Source organism: Rhinocladiella mackenziei (genome assembly GCF_000835555.1).
Source record: "Rhinocladiella mackenziei CBS 650.93 unplaced genomic scaffold supercont1.5, whole genome shotgun sequence".
Classification (NCBI taxonomy): Eukaryota; Fungi; Ascomycota; class Eurotiomycetes; order Chaetothyriales; family Herpotrichiellaceae; genus Rhinocladiella; species Rhinocladiella mackenziei.
This window is the reverse complement of record NW_013550600.1, coordinates 1,049,382-1,070,797: the sequence shown is the minus strand read 5'-3', so window position 1 is coordinate 1,070,797 and position 21,416 is coordinate 1,049,382. Positions and strand designations below refer to the sequence as shown.

General features: G+C 50.4%; 6 protein-coding genes across 6 annotated transcripts; 3 read left to right on the top strand and 3 right to left on the bottom strand.

Annotated features, from left to right (window-relative positions):
- Nucleotides 1–119: 119 nt before the first annotated feature.
- Z518_06862 (uncharacterized protein) lies at nt 120–815 on the top strand (the record flags this gene model as incomplete). The annotated part of the gene is made up of 2 exons (XM_013414992.1): nt 120–155; nt 342–815. 2 exons carry the CDS (start codon nt 120–122, stop codon nt 813–815), a joined length of 510 nt encoding a protein of 169 aa, XP_013270446.1.
- A 4,727-nt stretch (nt 816–5,542) lies between these two features.
- Z518_06861 (uncharacterized protein) lies at nt 5,543–7,817 on the bottom strand (the record flags this gene model as incomplete). The annotated part of the gene is made up of 2 exons (XM_013414991.1): nt 5,543–7,305; nt 7,370–7,817. 2 exons carry the CDS (start codon nt 7,815–7,817, stop codon nt 5,543–5,545), a joined length of 2,211 nt encoding a protein of 736 aa, XP_013270445.1.
- A 3,330-nt stretch (nt 7,818–11,147) lies between these two features.
- Nucleotides 11,148–12,075, bottom strand: Z518_06860 (uncharacterized protein; the record flags this gene model as incomplete). The annotated part of the gene is made up of 2 exons (XM_013414990.1): nt 11,148–11,857; nt 11,919–12,075. 2 exons carry the CDS (start codon nt 12,073–12,075, stop codon nt 11,148–11,150), a joined length of 867 nt encoding a protein of 288 aa, XP_013270444.1.
- Nucleotides 12,076–13,868: 1,793 nt separating this feature from the next.
- Z518_06859 (phosphoglucomutase) lies at nt 13,869–15,637 on the bottom strand (the record flags this gene model as incomplete). Its single annotated transcript, XM_013414989.1, has 3 exons — nt 13,869–15,178; nt 15,229–15,539; nt 15,597–15,637. The coding sequence occupies 3 exons, from the start codon at nt 15,635–15,637 to the stop codon at nt 13,869–13,871; spliced, it is 1,662 nt and encodes a 553-aa protein (XP_013270443.1).
- Nucleotides 15,638–17,449: 1,812 nt separating this feature from the next.
- On the top strand, nt 17,450–19,372 carry Z518_06858 (uncharacterized protein; the record flags this gene model as incomplete). The annotated part of the gene is made up of 2 exons (XM_013414988.1): nt 17,450–18,892; nt 18,944–19,372. The coding sequence occupies 2 exons, from the start codon at nt 17,450–17,452 to the stop codon at nt 19,370–19,372; spliced, it is 1,872 nt and encodes a 623-aa protein (XP_013270442.1).
- A 1,372-nt stretch (nt 19,373–20,744) lies between these two features.
- Z518_06857 (uncharacterized protein) lies at nt 20,745–21,386 on the top strand (the record flags this gene model as incomplete). Its single annotated transcript, XM_013414987.1, has 1 exon — nt 20,745–21,386. The coding sequence occupies one exon, from the start codon at nt 20,745–20,747 to the stop codon at nt 21,384–21,386; it is 642 nt and encodes a 213-aa protein (XP_013270441.1).
- Nucleotides 21,387–21,416: the final 30 nt, after the last annotated feature.

The following is a 21,416-nucleotide window of genomic DNA, read 5'->3' as shown; positions in this document are numbered from 1 at the left end:
CAAAAAAGACTGAAACACTGCTCAAAACATGGGGTCCAGGAAAAACTCCAGACTTTATGTATTGAGGGGAAAAAGATATGAGAATAGGAAAAACGGTTCCGGATATCCTTCTGGCCAATATGTTCCAATGGACTCAGTGGCGGCTTCCGGGAATGGTAAGTTGGGGTTGTAAAGGAAGGACTCGAAAGGACAGACGAGATGGGAGTATATATGGTGAACAGAAGGTGTGGTGTATGGAAAGATGGCTGCTGTGTTGTGTGAGAGGTGGTGAGTGGTAATGATGGTGATCTGAAAGGAGGGGAAGGGAGGTATAGAGGCAATATAATGTTCATTTAGACTAGTATGACGGTGTTGGATTCGAGAGGGTCATGGCGAGCATGGCGGGCGTCGACGCACGGACCCATGTCACCCATGCTGGTGGGGCAAAAACGCCGCCAGAACCTGGTCAGAGGGTGCTGCGAATAGAACGCCAGGAAGAGAAGAGGTCCACTACGATGCGTCAAAGTGTGGAAAAAGTTCGCAATCCCTGGGTCCGTGGTCTGACGCTGGATGACGAGTCGGCCATGAACGGTTTCGGCTTAGGCGGACTAGACGAAGCAAGACGAAGGCGCGCACGGGTGGTCTGGCAAAAAAGGGTGGGCTGCATACCTTTTTTGACCAGTTGCAAAGAAGGACGGATCACCCCAGTGGCCGGGCGCATTTCTCGTCACCATAAGGATAGATCAGCATTCCTTGCGAGAGCCAGCGCTAGCAAATCGACCAATGTCCTGCCAGCCCAGCAGCCTCTTTCAAATGGGGAATGCCTTTGGGTCTGAGGTGGTTTTTTGCCATCACCCAACTCACATTTGGTAGAGCCGGCTGCCTGCAGAACAGAATGCTGAATGGACGCCAGCATCCAGGACCGGGAGGGGATGGGAAATTCGAGATGGTCATGCCGAAGCACAGCTTTTTTTCTTTTCTCAGCTGGCTGGCTGACCCCGCAGCGCGTCCTATCCCAATTCGCCGCCCTCCCTTTCCTATGTTTACCTTTTCCATAGATAGTGCCAATAATATTATTGGGGGCAATGGAAGGGAGATACCAATACTTTCTTCTATTGCCGAGGGAGCCCCTTTTGGCCACCTCGTTGCATCTGAAATCTGAACAAGTCGCAAAAAAAGCGGAACAGCCGTCGTCATTGGTAGAATCTGGCGCCAGCACAGACGGCGGTGGGCATGAGACGAGAGTGTTTTGATCGACTCGCCCCTTCGGCAGGTCGGGGAGTGGCCTGGTCACTGAGGAGCTTAGATCGTGTTGCTTTTTGCGCCTCGCGACTAGCATAGTTTGGAAAACGCTGGTCCTTGGTCTGATGGCCTGTCGCTGCCATTCGCTCGTGTTTCAAGAAAATCTGGTGGATGGGTGGGCTAGACACCTAGAACATCGAAATGGCAGGACGCATGACTGCGGCCTGTCGGACTGAGAAGTACGCAGGGTGTGAGCTCCGCGATGCCTGAGGCACTAAATCTGCTCTTTGCTGCAATTCATTGCGACCAATCACGCATATGGCCAATCATCTGCAGCCCCGCATAGCCACCTTTGGGTGTGCTCGAAACCTGCCGGACGAATCCTGCAAATGCCTTTCCTCCAATCCCCCATTCCTGCCCGATTGCCCTCAAGTTATTGCAGCCCATCCGTCTGTCGGCCTGCCTGCACAAGGCTTTCACCAAGGAGAATCCTATCTCTGACGAAAGAGCCACCCTGTGGTCAGCGCTACAGTGCAGATTCCAGGAGGCAGTCCACAAACTTAGTCACTCCTTGACCCCTGCTTCCTAGGAGGAGATAGGATACTCGGCCACTAATTCTGAAGTGATGGTTCCATTATCTGCAGTGGGTGCGAGTCTGAGATCGAGCAATTGCAAGGCCATTTAGCGAAGAACAACCTGGCGAGGTGTGCAGGATGATCGCGCCTCGCCAGAACACACAGAAACTTCTCCAGGGCCTTCCCTTTGACCTGCACCAAATTTGCCTCTTGGACCTAGGGGTGACGCTGCGGTGCCAGCCTCGGCGGAATTGTCGGCTGCCGACTTTTGACTGCCTTTCGCCACAAATAACTAGCAGCAAGCGGGTCGAAGTGTTTCAGTACCAATAATGCTGGAACATATACGATCCGCAGGACAATTTGGAGATTGATGCAAGTGTCCGCCCATGTGACCATCATGGTAAGCCGCGATCAATACGAATGGAAAATCAAGGAGTAAGGTTCATTGGTTAGTAGTGCAGATAGCGAGGGAATAGCGCAGCCACCACGAGCGTTGCCGAAATTGATCAAAGCGTAGGCTGTGGAACTTTGAGTGTGAGAGTCATCGCGTGTCTCAGGATCGGCCGTCGATAACCAGATCAAGGCTTGTGGTATGGGTAATTCTTGGACCGTTGTCCAAGCCGGGATCTGCTCACTTATGCTTGAAGGGACATGCGGGATAGGGTCCAGCCAACAGGGGCGCATAGAGCACCTCCCGTCCGTAGTGACACCAGATTACGTCGGAGAATACTGTACACCGGCGAGCGGCCCCTCTGTGTTGAAAAATGAGACTTTTTGGTGAGAGGTGAGATTTTTTTGGTGCTGAAGTCTGACTCTGGGGCTTGCCTCCCACCACTTTCAAACCAACGTTGCCTGACGGAGGAGTTCCAACGTTCGGGGGTAGGCGAAGAGGTTCGAATTAGGAGACACAGAGGCAGGGATGGAGTGACACATCAAAAGAGGCAGAAAGAGAAACGGCTGATCACGAGGCTGCTAGCCTCCGTTTGACGTTTGACCCTAAGTCTAGCCACAGTGATCTACAAGGAAAAAAATTTTGCCCAGGCGTTTGGGTTTGTTGGGTGATGGAAAATCCTGGTGGAAGACAAAAATATGATGTGAATAACCCGCCGTACTTTATACGCTATATAGTGTAGACTTGACCGTAGGAGTGAAAGTCACGTTACTACCAAGCTTCTCCTACAGTAAGTCTCTTCTTCCCTGTCATCGACCCCAGAGGCCAACCAGAACCGTTGGGCCACGACGATCTCTTCGTCGATCCTTTCACCGAAGCGCCGATTTTCATTGGAGTGTTCAATGTCCCCTTTCTGACATTGCTCTGGACAGGACATTAGTAAAGATCATCCGAATATCTGTTGTCGTTTTCGAAACCAATCGACATGTCGATGAACCTTGTAGTAGCGCATTTTTCGATTTGCTGCACATTTATCGATTCAACTTATTCGCATCCTAACCGAGACAGTCCAGTCTCAACTTCGGATGTTTGTTGGTAACGACCCTTCCAGTTCTATGCTCGAATAGGTATCAAAGGCCGCTGCACGAAGTAGTTGGCAACTGACAAGACTGATGCATCAATCAACACGAGGATGTTGTTGCCAATTGCCAACCAATTCGGGATGTTGGCCTCGATCAGGACAATGGATTGTCCTGCACTACGAGAAGACGGCTCACCTTCAACTTTGGTCTTGCCTAGACTCGCCAGTTGAACTCGATTGGTGGTGCCACTAATCTGAAATGCGCCGACATTCTAGCCTATGGTAAGGTGACGTTGTTTGAGAAACATTTTTCCGACATTTTTTCGGTTGGAAAATTCGGGACAAGGCGGACAAGAGACACAGACTACAGGGACTCTTTCACGTGATCTACTACTCTACCACTGTCACGTGAATACACAGCTGCTGGGTTACCATTTTGCTCTGACACTTATCCACGGCTTTAGACATGATTTTTCCCTTCTGTGTCAGTATGATGCTGAAACTTTGACTTGCGTTGAATGACATGAAGCGGTGGATTTCGCTTTGATCGTCTGGCAATCGGCCCCATCCGCCGGCCATGTGGTCGGTGCGTCTGTCGCAATCATGAGACGACTCTGAGCGATATCAGACTTCTCCTTCCTTGGCTCAAACGTTCCAGAATTTCAAAAGATCAGACCCGCGACCTTCGCCGGAATCTGATGACTGAAGGTCCGAGTCTGATGTGACCTCGAAGCAGCAGCCCTGCCACAGGGTGCCAAGTGGCGTGCTTCGTTCTTTGAGCCTAACGTCACGAATTAGTTATCCAAATGAGCCAAATATTTGTCGTCTTGCTTTTCATATGCTGAGTCAGAAGATTTCCCGGGAAGTGCTTCCTGGTTAGGTGGGTACGGAGGGTCTTCCATCGCTTCAAGGTTGGGAACTTCCGAGACGGTTGAAGCCTGGATGAAATAAGGTGTGTTAAGCTAGAGTGTTCCCAGAATTTGATTCTTTCATCTTGATCATGCCACAATTACAGAGTCGATGTGATTAATACCTTCCGCAGGAGAACGTTTCCTTCCCAACATAATTCGAAGAGCCATACCAATTTGGGGAGGATCACGTTCGCCGGGAGCCTTCAAGAGGCAGCATCAGATGTGATTTTGAAGCATATGCCTAACATGCTAAGGATGGCTCGGTTGCAAATCCGTCTCACAGATCATGGATGTCCGGCCTCTTCTATCTCTGTTAGAGTCGAGCGACGGCAGTCAGAACACCACCCTTCCTTTTGGCCTGGTTCCGTTCTGCCGCCGAAGAAAAAACTCCGGTCAATCATACTTGTCGATCAGAGCTCCACTTCAATTGAAGGCCCTTATCCCTACCAACAACCTCCTTGTCTTGACAACCTCAACCTCATTGCCCTTGCTATTCATCGCGACTCTCCGACCAACAGTGAAATCTGCTTCGGAATATAACACGTATCACGGCTTATTCTGTCACCTGTTCATTGTTTCTTACTAACCCGCTGGGCCTCCCTCTTGGAAAAATCCAATCCTATTCCCAATTTCTGAGAAGGAATGAAGTGTATTGCGAGCAGCTGAAGTTTACTTGAAGTGGGCGTTGCCCGCGCCCTCTCAAACGTATTATCTGTATCCGGAGGAGCTGCCGGCAAGGTTCCCCTGAAAATTCGAATCCTTCCATTTTATGCAATTTCTCCAATATAGACATACATCATTTGGACAACTTGCAAGATGCCATGCTTGAGGTAACCAACTTGACCCGTTCGTAGAGAAGAGTGAGAAAAGCGCCCTTCCCCATCTGGAAATTTCGCTTGGCGGTCTTCCGGCTTACGATTCGTCTATAGACGCTTTCAATTGCTGCTTCACCTTTACATACACTTGAAAATAATTTGGGTCGCACACTCACGCCCGCTCTGACTGAGAGCTAGGTCGTATATACAGAGCCAGTCGGCAGGAACCATCCTTCGATCACATGCAACGGTTTTCAGTACATGACAGTTCGACGATCACGCGCCGGCACAATGAGATTGCCAACACCTCGTTTCCAGTCGACTGCCGCCATGCAAGGTTCAGCCGCATCCAAATCTGCCAACCTCCTTCGACTATGCCTCCTCTACCGACTGAAGAGCACCAGGTGGGCTGGATCAGCGCCCTCCCTGAAGAGCTGATGGCCGCCCGAGCCATGCTGGATGAAGAATATTTGTACACTGTAATGGGATTTTGGATAAAATATCCTGCCTCCATGGCCTACCGCTATGGCCCATACGTGGTCTTGAATTCACATCAAATGAATCACTTGATTCGGCATCTCCTCCATAGTATCGAACCGGGAACCGTTGAAGACGGATATCCCAATCCTCTCCATCCAATGCGGACTGTCCCATCCTTCGATAGTATCCAACACCTCGGCTGTGATTTTCTCTGAGCATGGCCTCAAGATGAGGCAAGTTTTCGCCCCGCCTTCAGGATATTTAAAGAGGGGAAGTAGGTAGATCCTCGAGTTATCAGGAGGCAAGTCGTCACCGGCATCAATGCAGTATTCTTTTCCGTATTTTCGCGCATCGTCCAGGATGTCTTTTGCAGCCCGGGAGAGATCCCATTTCCTCACAAAGTGATCGGGTACAGCCCATGCATATTCCTTTTGGCATAGGGACATGCTCACATTGAACTCGAACCCACGTCCACACGTAGAGAAGTGCAGGCATGGGTACAGTGAACCTCGAACACGAAGATACCGTCCACAAGGGTCTTCAGGCCAGTTTTCCGGAATCAATCGACGTACCTTGAGAAAGGGATTTTCCTCATCCATCAGACACTCAATACGTTCGATGAATGCCGCTTCGGTGCTACCATTGAGCTTCCACGAATCGTATACAAACTCGCAAGGACCAAAACGGGACGCCCATGAAAAACTTGGTATGGGCTCGTCTCTTGTCCATGGAATACGTCGGGGATGTGGTCGACAGTTCTCGCACGCCCAGGTACTGGCGCGGGCGGACACCCATTCCTGACTTTTCCAACATAGCCACTTGATCAAGTCCTTTTCCCATAACCCAGCGATGTATCGACCTAGATCACGCCTCTCGCTAAACCTTTCGGCGACTCCAGCAAATCCAGGCAGAAGATCGGATCTGCGCCCAAACATTCGCTGCGTGTACTGCTGTACCAAAGTGCTCCATGCGTGATGTGTGCCCTCCTGCTGAGTCGACCATCGTGGTAAAGATCCAGCGAATCCTAACCCCCATCCAAAGTGCTGGTTGCATTGGCACCTTCTCACGCTCCCTCTCTCCTCATACAGGTACTCGTGATCTGTAAAGTGGATCATGCGGTGCGAAAGCGCGCGTTCCTGATAGCACCAACCCCGTTGCGAGACTGAGCTCCAATGTACATTGTCCGCCACCTCGTACACGTTACTGACCGCTGGCGCGACAGCTCTGCTTTCGACTATGTCCTTTAGCTCGGGAATGCGCCTAACGTGAACGACAGCTGATTGGCCACCAACTCTAAGCCGGACGTCCTTGAAGGGCATGTGCCCACGAGTGGAGTGGTGTATTGCAATAGTGAACCACGCATTTGCATAGACATTGTTCATATCTGCGGCTTCCCTTTTCCAGTCAGCTGAATTGTCCTGGATGATACAGAGAGAGTCGATCCATAAGTATTGAACGCCGATCCGTCGACAGACGGATATGGCCTGTCTAAAAGTGTCTGGGAGATCGGGCAGTGCCAATTTTGCCAGCCGAGTCTTGACATTGTGGGACATGGTCTTGGTAGTCTCAATGTCTTCCCGAAGCCAGCAATGGCTTAATGCGGCATATAGTCCCCGCTGTGCTGCCGCAGGGCTCTCGAGAATACGAATATTGTCAAGATTGTCCGTGCCAATCCCTAGGTCGAGGACTCGAGTGGGCAATTTCGCTGGCTGAGGAGTGTCTTTCACCAGCCAGCCTTTCAGAATCTCGATTTCACGCGGGTCATCCCAGATTGAACGGACATGTTTGGACGAGGAAATGGAGCTTGGAAGGATTGGCGATCTCTCTTCTTCTGTCCAGCGGAGTTGTCAGAGCTATGGAGACCTGATTCCGCCGGTGACAGTTACAGTACTTACCCGGAGTTACATAAAACTCAAGCTGGTGCTTTCTCCCGTTCTCATCTCCCATCAAAACCAAGCCATGCGTAGCTCTCAGCTCCCAGGGTCTACCGAATAGTGGACCAATATCATCAAATGCCCGTATAGCATTTATGATGAGGTTGCAATACGGACATTCGATACTTTTGGCGGACATCATACGGTAAGCGGAGAAAGGGAAGGGTTTATATTGGTAACCATTTTGTACGAAGTTGTCTCTTTTGAGATCCATACAATATTGGCACGGCCGTCGGTTACCTTCTGCGCCGTTCTCGAGCCCGTATTCCTTTTGTTGATTAAATTGATTGGACTGTGTGACGGATGTAGCGGTTCCGTGGGATGATGCTTGCTCTGAATGTCGATTCCGTCTCAGCACAGGAGGACGTCGGAATTTAGCTGGGATGTTGGAAAGCAAATGACGACCCATGGCCAAAAATTTTGGACACGATTGCATCTGTAACCGTGTGCAGAGAGTTAGAGTTAAAGTCATCACCGTGGCGATGATCTCACGGCCTAGACAGATGGGCCAGACTCAAGTTGAAGAGAATTAAGCCAGGCAGAAGTGCGGCTGCCGGTCGAAAGCCGGCCAGGACGCAGGCTGAGCGCGGCTGAATCTTGCATCGTTAGCTGCGCAGACTAGCATGTGACGGTCCGTCCAAGAGGCTCAGTTTCGGCTCTGCACTGGACCACCTATGGCTTTCCTTGCGACGAATCTCATACTTTAGCACCGCTTCACGAAGTCTTCTTTGCGTCATCAGAAAACTTGTGTTGAACAAGGACGGTTGCTCTGCGTAACGACGTAGTATTTACACGTCTATAAAGAAACCCTCAGCAGCTCAACAAGTAGATAGAGAACAGAGCACTCCTTCAATTCAAGTTGCGCAAGAAGTTTGACAACTTGGTTGGCCCCTACCGATAGTGGTGCTTTGTGTGATTTGATAGCAACGTTCCTGGATCTGTACTGTACTATGTTTAGTCCAGCGCAGGTGTGCTGGACACGTATCCGTATGTGGGCAATCGACTAATGTATGGTTGGTGTAAAGTGAACGTAAGTTTTGCAATCGACTGCATGTAGCATTTGTGGGAGAGAAAAAATCAACAGTATTGATCCGAACTATCAGCTTTCGAGGATCGACGGTGTCACGGGACCTTGCCAAGGATCACGTGCTAAGGGACTTTTCTGGTAGCTCTGGTCCTTAGATCGATAATCAGTCAATGCATTGAAGTACTGAAGAACCATCCAAAACATCTGCGAGAATATCCGCATTATGAGCTAATATCAGTTACATCAAGAGATCTTTAGCAGTCAGACCAACTGAACTTGGTCCATCAACCATGACCCGTCATAAGGCGATCGTCTCAACCCCTTCAACTTCAACAACATGCTCCAACAACATGCTCCACTAACGCCGTCGCCAAATCAGACAACATCTCAAAATCTGTCAAAGTCCATCACATCGTGCAGACGCCGATTCAACGACTTCAACCCCTCGATCCCTCTCTACTCCCTTTATCAAGCACCGCCAAACTACCCAGCTAATCCACACCGACCTCCTGATCCCAGGCCGGTGCAAACCCCCCGCGCGAAATGTTCGTGATCTTCCAAGGCGGGAAAATCACCTTAGCTCTACCACGTCATTCGCTTTCTCCACCATTCAAACACCGCCCCCTCGATGACCACTGTACCTGTCCTTCTTCCAGGCCTCCAAGACTGCCGCACGCACCTTCCAGGCAGCAAATCGCTCAACTTCGCCGAGTTCTGACGGCGAGCGGACCCGTGCTTGCCCCGGTTCAGCCAGACGGTAGATCACCAGCATTATATATCCCAGCAGCGTAATCTCCACTAATGAGGATTGTTAATATCGTAAGCAATTTTTCCTCTCGTCGCCAACATCTTCCGCTTTGCCGGCAAGCATTGCATCGATGAGTTCGAATCTTGGGACCGTTTGTTCGGAATCAGTTGTAGGACTTCGATATATGGATCGTTGACCGCGAACGTTTAAACTATAGGAAGTGATTTCGTAATTCCTTTTCGGTTATCGCGAAAGGCGTCGCACGAGTATTCACATAGTGCAAATGTGTCACGAGGGGTATCACTGGCCCATATTACGTGCTGCGACTTTGTGCTGTCTTTTGAGCTTCATCGATGTAGGAGTGTCCGAGATCCCATCGTCGTTGCCATCTTTGTTGGAGAAGTCGCCAAAGGATGCTCGCAAATAAGGCAGGATAGGCGGGGGAGAAAGGACCTGGATTTCGCGTTCGGGAATAGAGAGTTCAAAAGGGGTCCTTATATGGTCGTCAATTTCAAGAGGGAACGTGATGCCTCTGCATAGTTGGATCCCTGCTTGAAGCGAAGACATTCATCTTCATGACTGCATTTAGTGCTGATTAGCCTTGCTAAGGTGCTCTTCGAGTGACCAGAATGTTTCAAAGAATTGAAGTTTGTTGTACCAGGCTCAAGATCCTGAGAATTCATCGAGATCGTTTCCAGAGAAAAGGACGGAGGCTCCACTCAAGAAACCTTTGTCAAACATACTGGATCGGAAAGACCAGGCACGATGACAGCAGTGTGATAGGAAGCTCCAGCGTTACGGTGTCGACAGTACCAAGAGGTTGGCAATGGCACAGCATTACCTGAACCTGCCGAGAACGACAATGGTGATGGAGACCCAATCTGGGATGGGTGTAGTTACACACGTCTCCCTAAATGATTGCACTATGGCAGATATCATCAGCATGGTCAAGATCTTGGGGCGAGATAGAAAGACGAATCGATGGGCGTCAAACTTAGAATTTTCATGTGGTGTGGTCGTCTTCACGGTGATTCAATTGCAAGGGAGAGTCTCCCACCAATTCAGAACTCTCCACAAGTCCAATAAGCGCTGCTTGAACCCGGGGTAGCTGACAGTCTGGCATTCGCAGTCTTGGATCCATGATCCGCCCAACGATTGCACAATACCAATTTCCTTGTTGAAAGAGGGGACGATCAAAAAGCCACTGGACGACCTTCTCCAATGCCCAGAGAGATACCGACAAATCCCACTAGCTGTGGTAATGGATTAAGGTGAAATTCTGTTGATCAGATGTCGGGCTGATGGAAAGCGAGGCGCCATTTGGCTCTCGATGAACGTGAGCTGCTCTTGGTTTTTGATGATGGTCACCAGTATAGGTGTGCGCTGTAATAACTGGAGCGTCACCCTGGTCGCTGTTTTAGTTTTATGGCAGGACAACGTCGTCGGAGCTTTCTTTCAGCATTATTTAGGGCCAACCTTAGATGAGAGAAAGCAAGGAGTCGATAGAACATCAAGCCGACTAACCTCCATCTATCCGTAGAGTCTACCATCACGTGTCTTGGCGACCACACTTGAAACTTTTTTGAATATTGAGCACGTCGATATCCTTCCTCCTGATACATACGATCTGGACTGAAGGATCCCCAATTAATATCTATTGGAAATCCTCCATGGAAAAAAAAATAAAAATAAAAATAAAAAGGATATACGAGTTACTAGCAACACACATCTTGGAAAAGAGACCAAAGTCGTAACCACGAGCCCATTGCCGCACAGCGGAAGAGTTACCATCCAAAAGGTCCTGTCTAATGTCTATTCCATCAGCCCGAACATCGTTCATCGAGCTATTGATCATCATGGTATCGTCGCAGTCGTCGTTCAATCATCTCATGAGCCCACGAACTTTTCTCGTCCAGAAAAGGCTTGTGAATTTGCTCCAGGACGCTGTTTTGACAAAGTCGCGTTCAGAGCGGCGGTCGCTCATCTTGAGGACTTTCTTGTTTCCAAAAGAACCAACCAAGAGTAACGGCAAGCTTCAAGCCTGCAGCAGTCCAAAAGGCTCCGGCCATGCCAGCGGGGGATTTGTACATTTCTCCGCCAACGATGCCCCCCAGGAAGAGTGCGATGATGCAAGCCAGTCTCTTCTCTTGTCTTTTTTGATGTACCAGAATAAAATCCCATAAGCTTGAGCTTTTTCGCCACGAGTCGCGGATGGAGTACAAATCGGCGACGAAGTCATGATAAAGTGCGCTGAGAACGATGGTAGGCAGCTCCAGCAGAGAAAAGATCCGTGATAAAGTGACCTGACCGGCAGCCTGGAATGAGAGTAACGCCACAGGGCAGAGGTCCAGAAAGTTGATCACCGTTGGAGGATCGTTATCGCTGCCTGAAGAAAATGAGCCAGACACAAAGGGCTGGTTCGACACCAGATTCAGCGAGCACAAGAGTGCCGGGATAGTGATAAAGATGGTCTGAATGGAAAAGGATGTGATGAGGAGGAGTCGACGATGAGAGATTGACTGTGTAGAGAGTCCGGTCGGGTATCGATGTAAAGCATTGAAAAACAGGGTACCCAAGCAAAATGCCCCAATAGCGGTGAGAGATTTGTAGTATTGTTGCGCATGGCTTGCTCTGGGCTGGCCGCCGATACCAAGGGCTGCAAAGATAGTGTTGCCTATAGGAGGATGTGAGCGTTATTACGAGATGGAAAAAGTGAGCTGACGGGATGAACGTACCCGTTTGCATGTTGACGAAACAGTTCCACGAGTTGAAAGCCACACTGTCAATGAGACCGGAAACGAAAAAGCAGATGATGATCACTAAATCAATGTACGAGGCATCAAGTTCATGACAAAAGTACTTTTGCGTGCTCTTCGCCTTCCTTGACAACATCTCGATATGGTATTTTGAGGCTCCTCTTTTCTGTCCGTCGATGCCCGTATGCCTGGAGGACTGAGGAGTTGGGAAGATTGAATTGGTGGAAGTGAGAGGCGGGTTGGTTCTACCAAGCCTAGTTTCCCATTTCAGCGCAGGACAAATCTGACTTGATGGTTGCCGGAGAGGAAGGGGCTGGGAAGGTCGACTCTAGGGTAGCACAAATACAAAACACACAGCATGAGAACTCGACAGGCTATGTTGTCATCGTGTAGACAAAGGGTGATTTCTATCCCACATTCTAGGGGTAATATGGGAGCGCAAGCCAAGTGACCAGCAGACACCAAGATGGCCCACGTCGACATCGACATCGTTCATCCCTTCACAATGTCCACTTTGGGGTGACGCAGGTTGAGTTGGGGAGATTGGAGGCTGAGAGCGCTGGGATTTAGAGGTATGCATGCAGCCTGCTTGCGTGGGATGACGACTGAAGATGTCACATTAAGGATATGGGAGTTTCCGAGATGCATCGACCCTGGCGACTTGGAGTCCGAAATTCCGCGGCGAGTCAGATCCGAGAGCTAAGGGAGGACAGGTTGTGCCCACTGGGTATTTTGGAAAGGGGTCATGCATCTCATTTCGGTGATGGAAGCTGGCTCAGCGTGGATTCGTGTGGACCACAAGCTTTGAAGAGGAGGTTGCGAAGACGGGGACGCGCTGGGAGATGGCCATGGTACGGAGAAGAAGTCAAGCCGTAGCCAGGATATCAATATGAAGAAGCAAAGCGTGAAGGAGGACGATGGCGGACACCGGTGACAGATCCAGATTCTTGTTCGTTGGTCTGGTCAAGGCTGAATATTGACTTGGCATTTCTCAACCCCTGCGTCGATCAGGGCAAATGAGGAATGGCCTCCTGGGTTAAGCAGACATCGTGCGAGGTCCTCGCCCTTTCTGTGGGACAGGCTAACAGAGCCGGATCCACTTTCTGGAGTGCCAAGCCGAGGCTGTACTCCACGCGGCTCGCCTTTGGGGCGGAAGTGGCAATTACAGAAGTGTGTGTACCAAGGGTCGTGACCGACCTAATTCGCATGACAAGCATTCCAAAGCGTGACAATCTCTTCTAGGCATTACCTAGGCGGTCTCGAGAAGAACCACTAGGCGTCATACTGAAGGTGATTGAGAAATATATCCGATCTCTCCAAGAGCTGTTGTGGAGGGCAGCCAAAATAAGCCTTGTCATCAGTACACGGTACAGGAGAAGGGGAAGGGGAAACCGTCGCCCGTCAATGTGCATTACCCAGCTCAACGGGCCGTTTGTGCGTCACTCCCCAAGACTTGGCTGAGAATCCCTTTCCAGGCCAGCTATCACTTTCACATGCTGTTCCATTTTGAAACGAGACTGGGTCATGACGTTGCCGGGCATGTTAAGTGCTCGATCAGCATGTTTCACATTGCGCCTTTGGTCGTGCCTGATGACGACTACTTTGACGCCTCATCTCACCGAGATTATCGGGCGGGCTTGGCACAGATTGCCGACAAACGTGAATCCCCAAACATGAATTGTCCAGAAGTATCTCGGCCGCTTATGACGATAATATCATGGCGGACAGCCCACCCTTTGTTATGCTGGCAACAATTCATTGCAGGCAGTTGTTTATCTCATGTCGACTGTCTCGTTTTCTGTTCTCTGGCTAACTATGGACCACTGCCCCCTGTCTGGAGTGCCTGGAGATATCTAATTTGCCCTCACCGAATGATATAGTAGGGGATGTTACCCCCAACGGTTTCGTGCATGCCTTTTTGGATTGCGTCTAAGTCTTGACATCAGGCTCGGTTCGGCCAATGAATTTCTGTAGTTGTAAGAGTTCGATCGCGAGTCCCACTGGTCCTTTCAGGTAGGTCTGAGTGTCCTCGCCCAGTTTGCTCTTGTCCTCCTCAAGCTTCTCAACATAGAGACGGATGGTTGCACCACTGCTGCCTGTACCCGACAATCGGACAACAATTCTCGTCCCGTCGTCGAACTTGAAGTAGATGCCCTGATTCTTCGACACAGAGCCATCGAGATCGGTGTAGGCAAAGTCATCAGCCTCGATGACCTTGCGACCCTGCAGCTCCGAACCGACAGTCTCCTTCGCGGCGATCTTTTCCCTGAGGTACTTGACCATGTCTGCAGCGCCCACACTGCTGACATCCTCATAGTCGTAGCGGGTGAAGTACACGCGGCCATATTCATTCCAGAACTCCTTTTGAATTTCGGAAATGGATGGGAACGTGCCCGTATCCTGGCCCACGCCAGCAATGATGTTCAGCCAAGCGGTCACGGCCCACAAGCCATCCTTTTCCCGGATGTGATTCGACCCGGTGCCAAATGATTCCTCGCCGCAAATTGACATCTTGTTGGTATCGAAGAGCGAGCAGAAAAACTTCCATCCGGTAGGTACGACATAGATCGACAATCCCTGCTTCTTGGCCACCAAATCCAACGCTCCTGAGGTTGGGAAGGATCGCGCCAAACCGTAGACGCCTTGCTTCTTGAAGTAGGGAATATACTTCTTTGCGTAGTGGGCGATAATGGCCAAAGAGTCCCCCGGTGAGACGAATGCGTTCTTGCCATAGATCATGTTTCTGTCACCATCCCCGTCCGAGGCGGCACCGAAATGGATTCCCTCTGCGTCAACTCTCTCCACCAAAGAACGAGCGTACGTGAGGTTCGGATCCGGGTGACCACCATTGAAATCAGGGCTGGGCTGGCAGTTCTGAGTACTCGAGGGTCCCAAACCAAGTTCTCCTTGGAAGATGGCAACCCCGTATGGACCCGTGACTCCCGAAAGAGCATCAAAGAGAACCTTGAAGTCAGGCTGAGACTTGAAAAAGGAGCGAATGAGATCAAAGTCGAAGATGTCCTTCAACATGGCCACATAGTCCGCCACCGAATCAATGATCTCGACTTCCAGATCTCCATATTTCTTGGTGCCTATGGTGGAGAGATCCACTTCTGGAATGTCTGCAATCTTGTAGGACGCGAGGGCCTTGGACTTTTCGAAGATCTTGTTGGTCACCGACTCCGGGGCAGGGGCGCCATTGGAGAGGTTGTATTTCATGCCGAAGTCGGCTTGAGGACCTGTATCTGGTCAGAGAGATATCAATTTCTTCTCCTCCCTTTTGACACACCTCCAGGATTGTGGCTGGCAGTAAGGAGGATGCCACCAGTAGCCTTTCGGATACGAATGATATGGCTGGCAGCCGGCGTGCTGAGGATACCATTCTGACCGATGAGAAGTTTCTTCACCCCATATGCAGCTCCAATTTTGGCAATCAGCTGGACCACTTCAGGGTTCCAATATCTTCCGTCACCGCCAATGACGAGAAAAGCACCTTCCGCACCTTCGGGAATGGAGAGGAGGATGGAGGTGATGAAAGATTCGCTGTAGTGAGGTTGCTGGAACACAGTGACTTTCTTGCGAAGTCCCGATGTACCCGGCCTGTAGAGGAAAAGGATTAGACAATGGTGATGTGAAGGAATCGTATGGAAGACCTACTTCTGGTCGGTGAAGGGCTTGAACTGGACTTCTTTGACCATGATGATGGCGAGGAGATTCGTAGCTGGAGTATTACTTCTTTGTTGGCGTGGACCAAATGAGATAACTCATAAGTAAAGAATGTGCCGGGGTATTTGAGACAATTGAAACTGCTTTGTGAAAAATGATCGCAGGACAGTGACAGCGCGGGGCAGCCAAACAGAACTGCATCAAGCAAAACAATTTTTGGGGGGAGCTTCAACGTCATTGCCGCCAACTCACCAAAACAACTTTCCCCAATCCACGGATCATGCGGCCGGGTTATCCTGATTGGCTGGCGTCAATCATATCAGCACACACTCTCACACCACCCAATTACGAATTTGTGCTTTGAAGCTTGCTTGAGACAGAAGCGTTAGTAATAATGGTGCCCACAGCTCCTTTGCTATCAGTGGTGCGTTGACACAAACTCTTCACAGTCGACATCTGGGGCCTCAAAGAAGGCCAACCCTTCCAAGTATAAGAGCCAGTATAATATCCGATAGGAGAAGAGGAGCCGTCTAGACTAGACTATTCTCTGGAAATGATGCCCTCAAGCTAGCCAAAGCCGCCTCTTCCAAACCATCACAAAGAACCTCGGCGACCCTGACACCTTTGGAACTTGAGTCGAAATTGAAGATAGAGCTGTCAAGAGTTGGTACATTCTGTTGGTCCACCTGTCACGATGACGCGAATTTGGATAGGTTCCCATCCCGTACATCGACATTCATTTGCACCAACGACACGTTGGGTAACCGGGATGGTCAAAACGTGGACTTTCATCTTCTTGCTGGTATTGGTGCCTTTCGGTCGGACAGAGGGACATATTCTTCGCCAAACTGCCTTTCCGTATGGTTCTTCAAGTTTCCATTCCTTCAACCCTTCGTATTCCTTTTTCTTTTCTTTTTCTTGGTGGGGGGAGGGAGAGAGAGGGGAACCCTTCATTATATCTAAAGCAGGCATAGGTTGATACAAGCACCGAGAGTAGACGAGGATAGTAGCTCGTTGGTATCGTCTCTCTACTGTTTATTGCAGCCTGGGCATCTAGTGTAGAGATCGGGTTATCGTCGATATTGGAAAGAACAGCTGCTCTCATGGACAAAGCCCATTGTTTAGGCAGCTCAGGCAAATTTTCCTGTGCTCCGGTAGCAGGTATTCGCAGAGAGTAGATCTCTGCTGATGATCTTATACCAAACATGTTGCGTAGAATTCTTAATATCCTTGAGTCGTTTCTCTCTCCACATTCTTTCGATCATAAAAGCACTGAGGGAGTGGATTGATAGAACAAAGCAGCCTCTCCGCAGACTCAAATTGCACCCCCAGGGTGATGGCCGCCTCTGAATACGGTTAGCGTGCGTCGCATCTCTTGGCACAGCCGAGTTGCCTTCGTGCAGGCGGTTTCAACAAGAAGATTCCAGGTATTATTTCCTCGACATCACCTTCGCTCATCTCTTGTTGCAACTGACGCCGTTTTAATTTGGGGTCGGCTAAGACATTTCATGCAATTCCCGATCTTCTATCCTCAAGACCCTTTTCCCTCTCGTCGCGCGTGCCCTCAAACCCAAGAGCTCTCCGTCTCCGCCCGAGTTGACTTGCGCTTGTAGGCAAATCCGGGCCTGCTGCATGCCCCACAAGACTTTGACTCTTCACCAGATCAGGCGTGTTCCGTGTGTGGTCACCATAATTCAGAAAGAGCTGGGCTCATACTTATCGATCACCATTTGTTGGCTTCCACATCATCTTGGAGATTCTCTCCGCCCACTCTGCCTTCCAGCGCAGAGAGCGGAGAATTAACAAATCCGCTCGAGAGCTAGAGGAAAGATCTAACGCTCATCATGCCTTGCTTCAAAGGTCTCGCCGTGAGCATACATACTCCTAACGGGCCTCTACCCGAATACTCGGTGCAAAAGACCTCCCGCCTATCGAGAATCAGTGCCTACATCCCTGTCCCTCCCGCACGAATTCCAGCCGATTCCCTTACCGGCAAACCTGAACAATCCACCTTCGCCATCTCGATAACACTGCTCACGCCGGGCCAAGAAGTTCCCTATTCGACTCCCAAGTCGACTCCCGACAAACCGAGTCCCAAACCCAAGATCGTCGGCGAATTACCGGGTCACACGAGCGAACGAGGCAAGAACACAGGTACCATCGGACCTTATGTTCCTTTGACGACGTCACCCAATGAGACCATTGCCGCGTACATCTATTTCGATGGCCGAGCAAAAGAGGAAGTGGCAACACTCTTAAGGAAGGGAGAGGAGACCTGGGTGAATTCCAGATGGGTCAGTGTCCCAGAAAAGGAAGGGGGCGGTCTCGCGGAAAGAGAATTCTTGTTTCGTGAAGTGGGCCTTGAACGTTGGCTGAATGGTCTCGATCTCGACGGCAAAGATGCTGCTGCCACGATCGAGAGGCGGAGACAGAAACTGGAAAAGAGAAGAAGAAAGCGGAAGGAAGTTGTAGGAAGTGATGAGGAGACGAATGGAGCCGCCAAAGGATCGAGGCGCAAGAGCACACTACGGTATGGCGAAGACGGCGAATTGCAGGACGTGTCGGACGACGAGGGTTCGTTCAGTGATACTGGAATTTCAGAAGACGACGATGACGACGACGACGACGACGACCCAATACCAGAGGCGGCGGGTCAAATCAAGATTGCCTTGTTTCGTGTCTTAGCATCTGGAGAGATCAAACGTGGAGAATACTCGCCTCAGTTTGATGCTCATGATGACGATGAAGATTCGGAGGGTGGAGAAGGGGGTGCCAATGCCAAGGCCAATGGTGAAGGCAGGAATCGAGCCGATGTCGACCACACCACCAGTTTCGCAAAGCCCAAAACCCTGGATCCCAAAACCATTTCCACCCAGACGGTAACGGGTATCGATCCCACCGACAAGCCTTATGCGGTATTCACATTCCTTTACCGAGGAGAGCGCCAACTGCAAAAGATGGGAATTCTCCCGGGACCCAAATCGGATAAAGCAGCTTCCAGTGCAAAGAGACGCAGTATAGCCGCAGATCTCCCGAAACTTGGACCGCTCAAGAAAGAAGGCACTGCGGGCTTTTCCAATTTCCGAGATGGAGATGGGCGACGCCATCGCCGAGGAAAGCGAACCAGCGATGATGAGATGGACAGTGACAGCGATGACGACGGCTCCGGCATTATTGGCAAGATGGAAGACATCAATGATGCGGATGCTAAGAGAGAGCCTGGCATGCTTTCTCCCGAAGATGCAGAGCAGACAGGCCAAGTTGCAGAGGGCATTCGGAAAATGAAGGTAAGAGACCCTTCGCCGCCGAAATTCCGGCATGGGCTAAGGTATTATCAGCTCAAGAGGCAGCATTCAGCGGAACCGCTGAACGGCAACGGAGTGGCCGAGGCGCGTAAGAGCTCAAAATCCGGCAGTCCTTCAGCAGCCTCGACCCCCAAGGTCGGTGTCGACGAATTGGGAACCTCACCTTCAGGAACGATGAATGTTGGGACCTCGGTAATGGGTACCGCTCTCGATGTGAAGAAGGAAGACGAAAGCTTCATGGTGGGCAGTCCGATGAAGCGACAACGTGCCAGTGTTGCCGAGTTCGACGAAGATATCAAGAAACGGTTAGGCGGTGGGGTGTCGACATCTTCTAATACCATTGGGGAAATTTTGGGGTCTTCTGGACAGTCTCAGCCAACGGCGGCCACTACAAATCCATCCGGCCTTCAATTTGGAGGCGCTTTGGTGAAGGAACCAATGGAGGACGACGACGAATTGTGATTCCGAAACAGAACTGACCTTTAGAACTCGAGATCATTTTACCGGCGTGCGGACGGCCCGATTGCTTAAAATAGCATTCAATTCTTTGTTACTATTCTCGCCGACAAACTGGCCCCAAATCCTTCGAAGGGCAAAAGACTGGGCCAATACAAGGCATCACGGTCAGCATTGGGATTGGAGATTCTCCTCTAACTTTCTTTCTGTCGAGCGCACAACCGTCAGAGATTGGTTGAGAAAGGAGAAGATACATGAGGTCGCGATTCGATCGAATTTTTGTTTAGCTGTGCAAACAAAACCAGACTCAGTATTTTGGTTGGGTTGATGGTGGATAATTAGGATGAAAGGGCCAATCAGGGCCAAGGGCATGAAAAGGCGTGCATCAATCATCAGGAATGACTGTGAAGGACTCGGAGCATCGAAAATTCAAAGGTCGAGGGGTGGAAGCTCAACGAAGACAGGAAAGAGTGTGGGTGTGCGTGGAATGGCTCGTGGCTTGTCAACGTTCAACTCCACTTGCCGGCTCGAATTCGTTGGTCTTTGTACCACTATTACCAAACTCAAGCTTGATGTTCGCATGTTCGACTAGGAAAGCTGATCCAATCAATTCAATCCAAATCCATACATTTTCAATTATGTTTGTGGTCTGGAGCTGAACAAGCCTAGATACCGGTATTAGTCTCCCATGTCGCCAGTATTTTTTTCTGATTGGCCAGAACCCAACGTCCTCCCTGAAGATTATCCTCATTCATTCTTCGTCATTGGAGTCCTTGCATCCCATTCCCGGGCACAGGCCTTTTTTGGTTTAACTGCATCAGATCATGCCCTGCGGTGAGTTGTCATTGCCACTGCCATTGCCATCGTCATCATCATCGTCATTTAATGCTCACTAATTCTAGGAAGTACAATCATTAAAGAGACGTCACGAGTCACGACAGCCTGTTTTGACCTTCCTTGTCCTTTGACTCATATGGGTTGAGGACAGCATTTCCAAGAATTCCAGACGAAAACTTTACAACCATTACTGGCAGGGAAACAGGCCAAGATAAAGTTAACCTGCGAACGATAGGACAAGCACCAGGCGAGCAAAGAAGGGTATCTTGCATTTGCAGGATGGCGTTGACCAGGTCTACGGATCCGCTTGTGTGGATTGATTGTGAGGTAGGTCATGAAACGAAGGAAAGGTAGCGTTGTCATTCTCTGAATCCGATTCCTATGCAAAACTCTCATGATGTCGGTCTGGCATGAGCCGGGGAAAACAATGAACACCGTTACCTTGAACTGATTCTCTCGACTTTTCACCCCGTTTCCGCCAAGTCCTCGAAAAAAGGAAAACGAGACAATTTCGTACTAATCCATCCCATGAAAACTCAAGATGACAGGCCTCTCCCCCACCCACGACACCATCATGTCCATCTCGTGCATCTTAACGGACTCGGACCTCCAGCCTCTCTCGATCATCGGCTTTGACGCCATTATCCAGCACACGCCCACCCAACTCTCCCGCATGTCCGACTGGTGCGTCCGCACGCACGGCGCCTCAGGCCTAACAGCATCATGCCTCTCATCAACGACAACGGCAGAAACCGCTGCCCACTCCCTCCTAGCCTACATTAAACAATACATTCCAGAATCGGGCCGTGCGTTGCTCGCGGGAAACAGCATCCACGTAGACAAGACGTTCCTGATGCAGCCGCCGTGGGATATCATACTGGAGCACCTGCATTATAGACTGTTCGACGTGAGTGCAATGAAGGAGATGGTACGGCGCTGGGCAGGTGAGGACGTGCTTGCGGGAGTGCCGAGGAAGGAACTCCGGCATACGGCGAGGGAGGATGTGCTGGAGAGTATCGGGGAGGCAAGGTATTATAAGAGGCTAATTGAGGGAATGGCCGCACCGGGGCCAGTCGAGCCGGTACATGGAACCCTTGCCGTCGGTGCCGGCGGAGGCGTACCGGTGCCAGGGAACGGGATCTCTAATGCCCAAGCCTATGCCCCAACAGCAAGCAGAGAATGAAAATGGAAATAGAAACGGAAGTGGAGCTGT